The sequence below is a fragment of the Taudactylus pleione genome, unplaced genomic scaffold, assembly GCF_031769625.1.
Source record: "Taudactylus pleione unplaced genomic scaffold, aTauple2 ptg000066l, whole genome shotgun sequence".
Taxonomy (NCBI): Eukaryota; Metazoa; Chordata; class Amphibia; order Anura; family Myobatrachidae; genus Taudactylus; species Taudactylus pleione.
In genome coordinates, this window is record NW_028284468.1 from 19133285 (window position 1) to 19147538 (window position 14254).

The 14254-nt window shown below is 46.2% G+C and overlaps 1 protein-coding gene across 1 annotated transcript in view; it reads right to left on the minus strand.

Moving 5' to 3' along the window:
- The window catches only part of GTF3C1 (general transcription factor IIIC subunit 1), a 232364-nt gene that overhangs the window by 192505 nt on the left and 25605 nt on the right, over positions 1 to 14254 (minus strand). The window contains 2 exon segments of the mRNA XM_088466729.1: positions 8334 to 8489; positions 9580 to 9703. Of these exon segments, the coding sequence (XP_088322855.1) occupies positions 8334 to 8489; positions 9580 to 9703 (280 nt within the window).

The following is a 14254-nucleotide window of genomic DNA, read 5'->3' on the forward strand; positions in this document are numbered from 1 at the left end:
CCCTAAAAACTTCAGGATCATATTTTCTATGACTACACCATTGAGAAATAGGAGTGCCAAATTCTGTAATAGATGCGGGCAGAGGATGGCTTCTGTGCCCTAAGCATCGTCTGAATTACAGAAGTAGTAAAACCCTTAGCTCTTTAATGGAAGATTCAAGAGCCACGCCGTGAAAGACAGACGGGGAAGGTCCGGATGCAGGCAGGGACCCTGTGTTAACAGGTCCGGCCTTAGAGGAAGAGGGCATGGAGTGTCTATGGAGAGACTCTGAAGGTCGGTGAACCACCAATGGCGTATGGACCAAGCAGCGGCTATCAGTATTACTATTCCGCCCTCCTGCTTGAATTTCCTGATGACCCTTGGGAGGAGGGAGATCAGAGCAAAAAGTTCCACTTCACTGCTAGAGCGTTCACAAAATCGCCTGAGGGATCCCTGGTTCTAGTCCCGTACCTGAGGACCTTGTGGTTGTGGCCTGATTCCATGAGGTCTACCTCCGGTAGTCCCCATTTATCCACAAGGATCTGAAAGACATACGGATGAAGAGCCCATTCCCCGGCATTTATATCCTCAGTGCAGCTTAGAGCATCCCCTCCCTTAGGGGAAATGCTTTGGGGCGTCGCAGTGTAGTCTGTTTGTCCCCTATGGAGATGAGGAAGAAAAGGAGACTTATGTCTTGCCTGGTTAAGTCCTTTTCTTCTAATTCCATAGGGGAAACAGGACACCCACCCTGATGCACCTGGCTTGCTTTGTTTTCTTTGATTTCTGGTTCCCCTGTCTGTCTCTTAAGATGTGTTTGTTTCTGTGTGTGTGCCAGTCTTCCTTCTCCTTCTATCCGCTCCTGCCTTGGGCTTGCTTGCTAACTTGACTGGAGGAGCGTGGGCTGCCGGAGTGTGAAAGTTTTAACTGTTTGGTGCCCAGACTCTACTGCCTGCCTATGTCCCACAGCATAGTCCCTGTGTCCCCTGTGGAATTCAAAGAAATGGACTTAACCAGGTAAGACATGTCTCTTTTGTTTCTCGCTCTCAGATTCACTGTTGTAAAAGCTGTAGAGATGAGTAGAAACTGGAAAATGTTGACACCCTCAGAAGGAGTATTGTGGGACTTTTCCATCCTTTGCTTGTCTTTTTCCTGCCTCATCAGCTGAGCTAAGCAGGTGTCAGAACAGGGAGAATTTGTGAGTAAATAACCTAGTGGAAAGTATTTTAAATGTCCTTGTGTCACTTCTATTTGAATTGCCAACAAGACAAGGAGTGGCTCATTGGGACTGTTCACTACTATCAGAGGTATCAAGCACAGTAAAGCAGATCTATTACATTTGTAAAAGCAGGCGTTACAATGATCGTGACCCGTGCAGCTGACGTAATAAGGAGAAGTCAGCAGCCAAAAAGGAGCAGTTGGACATGTGTCAGTCTGCAGAGTTAACAGACAGATCCAAGCTCCAAAAGTAGGGGCATCTGCACAATAAAGTAATACAAAAAGTGTATGGAGCCAAAGGGAAAGACAACATGCATATATGTTTGGTAGCAATTGCAGCCTTAAGTACACTGTAGGTACAAATTATCAGCACAATGTATAATTGGATACAAGATTGTTTACACATGATCATATCAAGACATCCTGATGCTGTGAACAAATCTGGCTTTGTTGGCTATAGTAATCTCCTCCTTTTCTGAAGGAGGAGATTACTATAGCCTCCTTTTCTGAAACACAGGATGTCAGAAAAACGATAATTTCTTTTTAAGTTCCACATCAGGGACAAGCTCCTTCCGCTAAAGAAGTCATTTCACAGGTTTATAAGAGGAAAGGTGGTGAAATGAGTTATTGGTAGGGGCACACTCGACAAGAGCATTTGCGACGTCCTGTGCTCACACGGTACAGGAGCAGAGCAGCAGGAAGTCAACGCTTCCCACATTATATAAACCTTATATTTTGGATGTAATTACTTACTACATTGGAAAAGGAGATTTTTCAAACAGTTGATCAATAAAATATATATTTTATGTATGTGAAAATAAGAGTTATGGTATAACATACCTTTGTTAACTCTTTTTCTTCGAGATTCATAGGGTCCACAGGGATACCATGGGCTATGTAGTTGGAGTAATCCATTGCAGCAAACAGCTACAGCTCGTCGAGCTACCGCCATGCACAGAACCTCCTCCCTATATACCCCGCCCCCAGCCACAGGCATTCAGTTGTAAACAAGCCTAGCGGCAAGAGACGGAAAGTTGAGAAGGAAGTACAATGTACACAAGACACACTAAAAAATAAAATTAAAAATACAAATAGGGAATAAATGACACAAAAAGAAAGGAACAGATCCCAACAGAGGCCAGGTGCGTCAGGGTGGGTGCCCTGTGGACCCTATGAACCTCGAAGTAAAAAGGAACGTTATACCATAACTCTTATTTTCTTCTTCGGGTTTCATAGGGTCCACAAGGATACCATGGGAATGTCCTAAAGCAGTTCTCTTAAGGAAGGGGACGCTCCTGAGCAGAGAGGAGAATCCACCGCCCAAAGGAAGCATCCTGGGAGGCAAAAGTATCGAATGCATAGAATTTGATGAAAGTGTGGAACGAAGACCAAGTTGCCACCTTGCACAACTGTTCTGCAGAGGCGCCATGTCTAAACGCCCACGATGATCCCACAGACCGAGTAGAATGTGATGTCACAGTGTTCGGAACCCGGAGATCAACCTGTGTATACACATAAGAAATAGTCATATGCAGCCACCGAGTCAGAGTCTGCTAGTTAGCTGGCCAACCTTGCTTATGAAAGCCATAGAACACAAAAAAATGCAATTGATTTCCTGATGGAGTTGGTACAATTCACTTAGATAGGAAGAGCTCGAACCACATCCAGTGAAGCTTCACTTACAGAAAGGCCAGAATACTGAAAGGTTGGGACTAAGATTTCTTCATTCATATGCAAACGAGATATCACTTTTGGAAGGTATGCCCTTGTACGGAGGACAGTTCTATTCTGATGAAAAATCAAATAAGGAGAGCGACATGAAACTGCTGCCAAATCAGAAATTCTGCGAGCTGAGGAGATGGGGAGAAGAAACCGCATCATCGCTGTCAACCATTTGAGATGCACTGTGTCCAAGGGTTCAAAGGGGTGAGCCTGCAGCACCCTGAGAACCAAGGATAAATCCAACGGTGCCACTGGAGGGACAAACGAAGGTTACAGATGGAGAACACCCTGAAAAAATGTTCTAACATCTGGCAGAGTGGCAATTCTGCGATGGAACCAAACTGACAATGCAGAAACCTGAACTCTCAAGGTAGCCAGACGAAGACCTAAGTCTAGTCCAGCCTCAAGAAAAGCAAGAACTCAGGAGACCTTGAAAACCTTAGGGTCATATTTTCTGTCGGAACACCAAAAAAAAAAAATGAATACCAAATTCTATGATAAATGCTGGCGGAAGCAGGCTAACCATCGCCTGGATCACAGAAGTAGAAAAACCTTTGGCCTTTAAGACGGAAGACTCAAGAGCCATGACGTCAAAGCCAGCCTCGGTAGATCCGGATATACGCAGGGACCCTGCACCAGCAAATCCAGCCGTAGTGGAAGTTGAAATGGACTATCTATGAATAGACCTGTCAGATTGGTGGACCAATGTCTCCTGGCCAGGCAGGAGCTATTAGTATCATCCTACCGCCTTCTTGCTTGAATTTTCTGACTACCCTTGGTAGGAGGGAGATTGTAGGGAACAGGTATGTCAACCTGAAGGCTCACCTCACCGCCAGAGCGTCCACAAAGATGGCTGAGGGGTCCCTTGTTCTGGACCCGTACCGGGGGACCTTGTGGTTGTGACGTGATGCCATAAGGTCTACCTCCAGTAGTCCCCTCTTGTCTACCAGGGGCTGAAAGACGTCCGGATGAAGAGCCCATTCTCCGGCATGTATGTCCTGACGACTTAAAGCCCGCTTCCCAGTTGAGGATTCATGGGATGAATATTGCAGATATTGCTGGAAGATGGCCTTCTGCCCAAACCAGAATGTTTGTCACTTGCTTCATGGCTTCCGGACTTAAGAGTACCTCCCTGATGGATGATGTAGGCCACTGTGGTTGCATTGTCGGATTGAATCTGGACAGGCCTGCCCTGAAGGAGGCCCTGCGCCAGAATGAGTGCCCAGTGCACTGCACGAAGCTCCAAAATATTTATGGGCAGGTGAGTTTCCTGAGCTGTCCATCTTCCCTGAAAGGTGTGATGACCTGTCACCGGGCCCCATCCTCGCAGACTTGCATCCGTGGTGAGGAGCACCCAATTTGGGATCCATAATGGGCGACCCTCGTCTAATGGAGTCACCTGCAGCTACCACACAAGGAAGTGGCGAACCTCTGGCGAGATGCGGATCATTTGAGACCTTGGGGGTCATTCAGACCCACTCGCGAGCGGCAGTACGCTCGCAAGTGGGTCGATGTTCTCCACTGCGCATGCGCACGACGGAGGGAGCTCCGTCGTGCGCATGCGCGAGACCCTACGAGCGACGGGCTTTCCATCGCTCGGGGTCTCGCACCAAAGGGGGCGTGCTGTCGATGTTGATTGACAGCACGCCCCCTTTGGTGGGCGTGCCTGCCAGACGGAGGCGTTCCCATGGGAAGCCTACCGTCTCAAGCCGGCCCCACTGACATCACTAGTGATGTCAGTGGGAGTGATTTTGGCTCTGATAGAGCCAAAATCACTCCTGGCCTTGCGGCTGGGAAACCCGACTGCAGGGTTTCCCTCGCAAGTCCGATGGTCGCGATGGTCAAGACCATCGCAACCATCTTTTTGCACGCTCGTATATGCTGTGGGTGGTGACCCACAGCTATATGAGCGTCCAGGAGGACGCTCCATTTTAATGGAGGAGGGCCCTGATTCAGAGCGAGAACTCTGGTCAGAGCGTCCGGCTCTGAATCAGGGCCTTTATCAGATGATACTGACCATCCCAATGAGAGAATCCATCGTTGCAGGATCCTGGAATGGAACTAGGAATAAGCCACATGTCGAAGGTGGATACAATAGACCCCAGTACTTGCATTGCCAAGTGAACTGCCACTTTCTGATTGCGGAGCAGTTTGTGTACTCGTACTTGTAGGACAGCAATCTTGTCCACTGGTAAAAGAATCCTTTGCTCCAGGGAATCCAGCAGCGCCTCCAAAAGTACCATCTGCTGAGTTGGAGAAAGAGAAGACTTTTTCCAATTGACTATACAGCCATGCTTTTGCAGACAGGCAATGGTCTTTGGAGATGGTGTTGTGCCAATATCAGGACGTCGTCCAACTATGGTATTACCCTGACTCCTTGTGTCGTCTGAGATGAGCCACCATGACTGCCCTTATCTTGGTGAATACCCGGGGGGGGGGGGGGGGGGCTGTGGACAGACCGAAGGGCAGAGCCTGAACTTGATAATGTTGCTGACCCACCGCAAACCTCAGAAACTCTTGGTGAGATCATGCAATAGGTACATGCAGATATGCATCCTGTATGTCTGGGGAAACCATGAAATCTCCAGGCTCCATTGCCAGCATAACTGACCATAGGGTTTTCATACAATAAAATTTGGGTACATGGATGAATTTGTTGAGACTTTAGTTTCAGAATAGGGCGATGAGACCCATTTGGTTTCAGAATAACCCCCCTTCCCTGTTGCGTCACAGGAACGGGAATTATAACCCCTGACTTCAGGAGGGCACAAACAGCTTCTTGGAGGGCCAAAGTCTTGACTGAGTTGTACAAAAGGGGGATGCCTCAGGAACGTGAGGGCATATCCAAGAGAGACCACTTCTTGAACCCAAGCATGTAGTGGTCTGATGCCAGGGGTAAGAAAACTGGAGTCGGCCTCCTACCCAGAGTTTCCCCAGGCAGCGGGCTTACAGTCTGGCTTGGAGGCTGGACATTTGACTGACAAGGATTTCCTGGTCTCTGTTTTTTTGCGGGAATATTGTGTCTGGAGAAGGACTGTCCCTTCGTCCTCCCCTGCGGGCAAAAGGACTAATGCCTATACTTAGGAGTAGACGTAGAGGGCAACCCAGCAGATTTAGATGCTGCCAGAGCAGTCACTATGTTATCCAATTCTGCCCAACAGCAGTACTTTCCCGACAAAAGGCAAAGACTCAAGGGCTCGCTTGGATCCTGTATCTGCCTTTCAGGTTCTTAGCCACAGGGTCCTTCAAGCAACCACCGAGGTTGCCGATACTTTAGAAGCCATAACACCTGCATCAATAACTGCTTCTCCAACATACGCAGCTGCTTCTCGCAATTGGCAGATAAGACAGCTGTTCTCTGGTAGCATCTGGTATACTATCTTCCAGAGACGTCATCTATTCTTCCATAGCTTTGGCCACCCAGGCTACGGCCATAGTCGGCCTGGTAATAGCTCCAGATAATGAAAAAACATATTTCAAATAGTTTTCAAGCTTTCGATCTGTAATTTCCATTAGTCAGGATGCGGCAGGAAAAGGTCATGTACATGTAGAGCTCCGGATCAATCATGTCACGTGAGTATCTACCGTTGGAGGAACTTCCCATTTGTTACACTCACCAGATAAAAACGGGTACCGAGAAGATAAATTCTGTGTCGCATGGAAACACCTATTTGGAGTATTCCATTCTTCAGACATGAGATCCGTCAGTTGTTCAGACTGAGGAAAATAATCCTTTGCCACCACCAAATTCTTTAGGAAGAACCTCCTCTTCCTTTATACGTAGGACGGATCTAACTGCTCTCACCAGAGGGGAGATCCACCGAGTCTTCCTCAACCGAGTAAGAACTCGAACTCTGAGTATCAGAGTCTGATGATGACGACTTATGAGGATCCTGAGGCAATGCCTGAAGGGATACTCTCTTATGCTTTTGCTTTACCACCACTGGACTATTCGCTTGCACTACCCGCTGGGCGGCTATAGATGGCAGCATACTCTGAGTAGAGTGAGCATAAGCATCAAACCAAAAAGGATTCATGGGAGACATATACATAGAAGGATGCAAATGCTGTGGGCACCCCATAGTGGGATATAGTATCGTTGCAGGTGCTTGTGAAGCTGTAGCACGGTCCACTAAATTTGACAAAGCCTGGGACCAAAAGGCCACCCAAGGTGGTTCTTCTGCAGGTGCTGCTGTACTGGATTGGAGAGGTGGCTGTTTACAACAGACCCTACATAAACCATCTTGCACAAAATCCTGCTCTGACAGGCCTGTCGAACAGGATTTACATGATACCAGCATAGGAGGCTCAACCTCCCTTTTCCCCCTGCTCTTAGACATAACAATGTACACAGGACACAGGTATAAGGTATAAATGCAATATGACAGTCTTCTCAAGTAAAATGTTTGAAAAGACAAATTAAAACCTCACACCTGCAGAGGGATGAGGAGAAACAGTGATGGATATATCTGACAGTTTAGAAAACAAAAGGCAGTGTCAATACAGCAGCTAGCATTACAGTCACATACAACGCAAATATAACTTCATATGCAAATGTAAATGCACATGTGCTTTGAATCAACTGACCAAAGTCCCGGGGGTTTGGTATGATATAGAGCACTGTATATACCTGACCCAAGGGAGAGGCATACATGGAGACAGACCCACACCTCTGAGAATAACCAGCTTTCAGCAGCACACCGTAGGAGACCTGCGAGCGTCTCAATACATGAGGTGGTCATAAATAACAAACCAGATGCGCCTGGGTTTGGGGACCGCCTATCTCCTCTAATCTGCTTAATGGCACTGGTACGCTGGCCTCACAGTAGCAGACGCTTACTAGTGCGCTGCGAGTGTGTATACTACCCATCCCTGGTGTCAGACGATATGGCCCCGGCGGTCTAAGTGATGACACGGCTAGCGGGCCGTCACCAGTAGCAGCCGGCGGTGTGTCTCCTACACTGGAAGGCAGCACTGCAGTGCACAATTCCCCAACAAGCGAGAAATCGCCTTACCTCGTCATCTCCTTGATTCCGATTGCAATAGTAAATACGTCCCTTTGGACGCTTAGTACTAACTTAACCCAGTAGTATATAAAAAATACTAAGGCAAGTCAAAAAATAAAAAGCCTAGGACTGCCTAAGCAGTCCTGCGGTTATAACAGGTGCGTCTGGATACTTGCCGTACCAAACAAAAAAACAATGCCTGTGGCTGGTGGCGGGGTATATAGGAGGAGGTCCTGTGCATGCTGGGAGCTCGACAAGCTGTAGCTGTTTGGTGCTATGGATTACTCCAACTATGGACCCTATGAAACCCCACGAAGAAAATAATTTTTTAGTAATGCATTGTCTCTTTAGTCAATATAAATAATCAATGTTTACAATAGTATTTCAAGTACATTGAGAAAAAACACATACTGAGCTCATAGGTTTGTGTCAACATATCCTTTTCATAAATGACATCTACTGGAAGCGAACGAGCTTTCATATCCTCATCCTCTTCATCATCATCCTCGTCCTCCTTTCTTTTATACTCTTTGATCAGCTTCATACATCGAACCATTATGTCTGTGCCTAGCCAAGGAAATCAAGTTATTACAATCTCTACTGTGTTGTACAACATACAATTTACATTTCATTTGAGAATAGAAAATAATAAAAAACAGATTAGATATTAAGAAAGTCAAAACTATCAAATTCTTTATAACTTTTTTTTTTTGTTAGCCACAAGCTTTAGATTAACAGAGGTGGCTTGTGCTCATCCCCTACATAGAACAGGGCCCCCTGTAAGATCTAAAGCAGGGTCCCCCCATTCCTCTGAAGCAGAAATCCTCTTCAAAGGATGGGTAGGCCAGATCCCATGGCAGTAGTCTTCCTTAAGGATCCAGTGTAGAAAAACCTGCCCCTTCATAGAATGCAGTACAACAAGCTTTTCAAACGTCCTCTGAATGAAAATTCGCAAATGAGAGAGACAAAAAAAAACACCTTGGATGGAAGATATTGTTGTCCACACCAGACCACATAGCATATAAATAACGTCAGGAAAAAGAGCATTGTCTGAATTACTGAGTTGGCAGTGCCCTTCTTCTTAAGAATCATTGCTTTAATGGCCATGCCAAAAACACACGTTTTGACAAGGGTCGAGACAGAAGAGTGACTAGACCTACATCCAAGGACCTTCTAGGTCCCCAGTAGTAACGTTCTGGGGTGGAGTGTTTCAGTGTTTAAGTAACTAAAGTGACCACAAAAGGGAAAAATCTGCAATTCTGTAAGGTTGAGCAGCTGTGTCATGCCACTACTCAGCGCAGATGACAAAGGACAGCTGTAAAATGTATCGCACTTTAATCAAGCAAGCTACATGCAGTTAGCAGAAGCAGAATGTCTTTTCAACATAATATTTACATTAATGATTATTGTTTCTTTTAAAAAGGCAAAGTAAATATAGGGTTTAAGCAGTGAACTATAAGTGAACTCTGTAATTTACTTATGCCTGGTGCAATGCACCCAACTGCTAACCCACTTTTAAGATAGTGCATTATAAATATACATAGCACACATAGGAGGTAGGCATTGTTTGGCATAATGGAGGCATTCCAGTATATAGGGCATGTCCCTAGAAGTATATCTAAATAAAAACACAGGTAGATTGTATGCTAACACATACCTTTCTTAGTCCTGAGGTGTTCTGCAAGAGGTTGAATCTCATGTAATGGTAAAGAAACGATTTTCACATATCCAGCACTTGCCATATAATGATAAAGTCTTTTAAAAATTCTTTCGGGGAGACCCTTCAAATGAAAGCAGAAATGAAAACAAACATTTAAAAAAAAAAAAAGATTTATGTGCTTACCAGTTAAATTATTTTCTTCAATTCCATAGGGGACTCAGGCTTTGCGCTCGGTATAGGTTGGTGGGTTGGAGTCTGGGCACCATATAGTTAACACTTGAAATCCATCAGCCCAGGCTCCCTTTCCCCCTATACCCCACCCCAGCCACAGGCACTTCAGTTAACAAACCTAAGGCAAGGAGCGAAAAGGAGTAGAAAGAAGACCGTAACGCACTAAGGAACAAATGTACAGCAGATGTGGACAGGAGAACCAGAACCAAAGCCCCACAAACCAGGTACGTCAGGGTGAGTGCCATGTGTCCCCTATGGAATAAAAAAAAAAAAGGACTTAACAAGTAAGCACATAAATCTAGTTTTCTTCTTCCTCCATAGGGGACACAGGCTTTACCCTGAGATGACCCAAAGCTAATCCCCTAAGAGAGGGTAATGCTCCTGGGCTGCGCTGAGAACTCTTCACCCAAAAGCCGCATCAGGGGAGACAAAAGGTGTTACAGGAATAAAACTTCAGAAACTTTAGGGCAGAATACTACATGGCCGCTTTAGACAGCTGCTCTGCAGAGGCACCACGTCGCACTGCCCACGAAGTTCCCACTGACCGGGTAGAATGAGCGGTCACCACAGATGGTGCTGGAAGGTCCACCGCAGCATAAGTGTGGCGAATAGTTGAACCGATCCATCCGGCCAGCCCTGTTTGTGAAAGTCATACAAGACAAAGAGAGAATCTATCCTATGCAGGTCCTTTGTCCTGTCCACATAAATCCGGAGGGCCCGTGCGACATCCAAGGAGGCCTCCTCCAGTGTATAATCTGGAACTTGGAAAGAAGGGACCATGATCTCATGATTGATGTGGAACCTGGAAACAACTTTAGGAAGGTAGCCCAATCGCATTTGAAGGACAGCCCTGTCCTGGTGAAAGATCAGAAATGGAGAGCAACAGGACAATGCACTCAAGTCCGACACCTGCCGTGCAGACGCTATGGCAAGAAGGAAGACAGTCTTTACAGGTAAGCCAACGAACGTCAACTGTTTCTAAAGGCTCAAAAAGGTGAAAACTGACAGGCCCTACGTGCCGCCAGATGGTTTATGCAGGAGACAGCCGTCGTGTTGTCGTACTGTACTTGGACTGGGCGACGCTGGAGGAGAGGCAGAGCCAGACAAAGAGCTCTGTAAATGTGAGTGTACCGACACTTGACGATGATGTAGAAATAAACATATTTTGACAAGTAAATCCTGAACTTTGTCCATCGGGAGAACACCCACTGAACCCTGGAGTAGCATTGGCGGTCGAAGGTCCAAAGCTCTACTGCTCGGACATCATCCTGGAGATGTTGCAGTAGAAAATACTGTAGGAACTAGCAGAATAGTTAGTGGAGACATGTAGGTCAAACAACAGGACCTCATGTTATGACATTACCTAAGAGTGTTCCATTAGGGATGTGTATCCATATAGAAAATATACATATATCCCCAAAAAAACAGTCTGTTAGTGTAAGTATCAATACATGAACACTTGGTGAAATGTGTATTAGCTAAGAGGCAGAATCACAGGATAACGTAAGATATACACCAAGACCCTGTACCGGTCAGAGTATATCACATATATGACAATGGATCCCTTCCAGTGACCTTTGACATTTATAGTGGCACAAAGAAAGGGCTAAAGAAAAAAAAAAAAACACAATAAAAATTGAACTGCAGGGTCAAATTGTTCCTAGATGCCCAGCATTACACAGCAACCCAGGCCTAGCCCCGCCTAACTTCTTGGTGGGTGACCCTCAGACATAGTAGCTGTAACTGCAGTCTGCTCTAATTAAACCCAATAAGGGCTCTACATTGGGGCCATTGCTTAAGAGACTTATCCTTATCGTTCAGTGTGCGTCAAGTCAATATTATGGTGTAGGTATCCCAATAAAAGAAGGGATACACCTGTAGACATAACTTCACAATCATGAAATATCCATATGAAGAATGGGTGTATAATAAACAAAGTTGCATGAGAAGTCAATATCTGTGAAAGGAAGAGTTAGCTCAAATTAACCTGCTTAGATAGTACTATGCTTAGTGACTTAGAAGTACCAGCACTGGAGTTAATTACCTAGAGTAAATAAAAATAGGTCCCCCTAAACGGGGGTGCCCTAGAGTGCATCGATCCTGGAAGTACTGCATACCAGGTCAATGCGTGGAGTGGATAGAGCAAGCTCTTCTTCCATTTCCTTGTTCTAAATATCATCAAGTGCCACAAATATTAATAAAAAGGCACTGAAATGTTGTCTATTACGTTGACGGGCACCCAGCATATTGTTACTGTGTGTCCCCCAGATGCCCCTGGGTCTCCAGCCCAGGTGGTTGACATATATTGCTAATTTAATATAAGCCCCAGTATTGGCAATATACAGTGCATAAGAGGAACCCACAGGAGACAGCACACTCATAGCAGATTATGGGCCTGATTCAGAGCCGCTCGCTCTGAATCAGGGCGGGGATTTATTATTTATATTTTTTCTCCTGCCCGCTCACTAAGCTGTGGGCTGCGCATGCGTTGGGGGCAAACATCGACCCGCTTGCGAGCGGATCTGAATCAGCCCCTATATTCTTTTAATATACCTTAAAACAAAGCAGGTTTCTGCAAGGTAGCTGATCTACGCGAATGGTGGGACCTCCGTGAAGCCATCCAAGGGGCGCCCTGGAAATCCAATCAGGGAGAACCACAACTATAGGCAGGTTCCCATGCTCACTATACTTTAGAAGAATTATTTGAATATTTGGGACATATATCCCTCCCAACCATTTCCTCGGACAGTAGAGCATTCCTCGACTCCCCATTTACTTTAGAGGAAATTGGGGTGGCTGTTTCTTCATTTCCGGGGGGTAAGGCCCCAGGGGTGGACGGGATTCCTTCTGAACTTTTTTCTTTTTCCCTAGACTCCTTGACCTTTTTAACGAACTGTGTGACCAAAGTTCGGAAAGGACCCTCTTGATATTAGCTCTTATCGCCTGATCTCCCTCCTTTACACAGATGTTAAAATACTGGCAAAGTGCTTTCACTTAGGCTTAATAGGGTAATTGGTGAGGTGGTACATCCCGATCAGACGGGTTTTATGCTGGGGAAATCTATCTCACAGAATCTTAGGAGTTTGTATTCAATTTTGCAGCTGGTAGACTCGGTGGATGACGGGGCAGTGTTGGTATCCTTGGATGCCGCCAGGGCCTTTGATTTTGTGGAGTGGCATTATCTTTGGGAGATCCTACATCGTTTTGGGATGGGACCTAGATTCATAGCCTGCGTTAAATTACTAGATTCTTCCCCTTTAGGGCGGGTCTGTATTGATGGGTATGTTTCTCCTTCTTTTCGCCTCTCTAGAGGTACTAGACAGGGCTGTCCTCTTTCTCCGACCCTTTTTGCCCTGGCCATTGAACCTTTAGCATCTTTTATTGGAAGTCATCCCGGCATATGGGGGATTCAGATGCAGCAAAGGGTTGACAAGGTGGCTCTCTATGCAGACGACATGCTGTTCTTGTCTGATGCATCAGAGTCTTTGATCGCCCTTCTCTCGGTGGTGGATTCTTTTGGACAGTTTAACTGGAATAAATCATGCATTCTTTCTATTCATGGCCCTTCCCTCCTGTTGGGGCTGCAAATATTCCCTTGGAATGGACCACCAGGTGGAAATATTTGGAAATTTGGGTATCATCATCTATGTCGGACTTTGTCCCATTTAATGTCCAGCCACAAATTGACTTCTTGAAATCTAAGTTGCACGTCTGGAATAAACTTCCCTTGACTGTTACCGATCGGGTGAATTTGATTAAAATGATTGTTCTCCCCAAATTTTTGTATGTTTTTTAGCAGGTTCCTGTTTACATTTCTCCTCATATATTCCGACTCAGTCAGTGTTCGCAAATACGCGCTATAGCGTTTATTTTACCCAGGAATTGAAGGTGGGGACTCAAACAAAAACACAGTGGGTCCCTCAGGAAGTGCTGTGACCAATCAGCAGGGCTGTCAATCCGTTTCATGCTCCAATGGTAGAGGAAGGGGAGGAGTGTGTGATCTCCCACCCTCAACTCACCCTATGCTTCGCAGTCCGCACAGAATTTAGATAGTCATCATGCAGCATGCTGTGTGTGGCCGGGGACTAAAAGTGCGAAAATGCGCCCTGCCTCCTTGGACGCGTCCTGGCACACTGCTCAGCCTACTGTCCTCGATGGACCTGCGGTGTCCTGCCTCCCGGTCAACTGGCTCCCTCCCCGCTGTCACCTCAATCCGTCTGCAACACACTGATTGGACAGCACGCAATGCGAGTCACTCGCAGCTTGCTTTGAAAGCCAGGGTTGGGTTTAGGGGTTTAGTCTGGAGCACTCGACGGGCACAAGGTTGTTGTTCTGTAGGTCACTCCAGGCACAGTGTGGCGGCTCTAGGTTGGGCCATGGCGGGAGCTAGCAGGAGTAGAGAAGCGGCAGTGACTAGAAGATGCTGCGCAGCAGCCGGAGC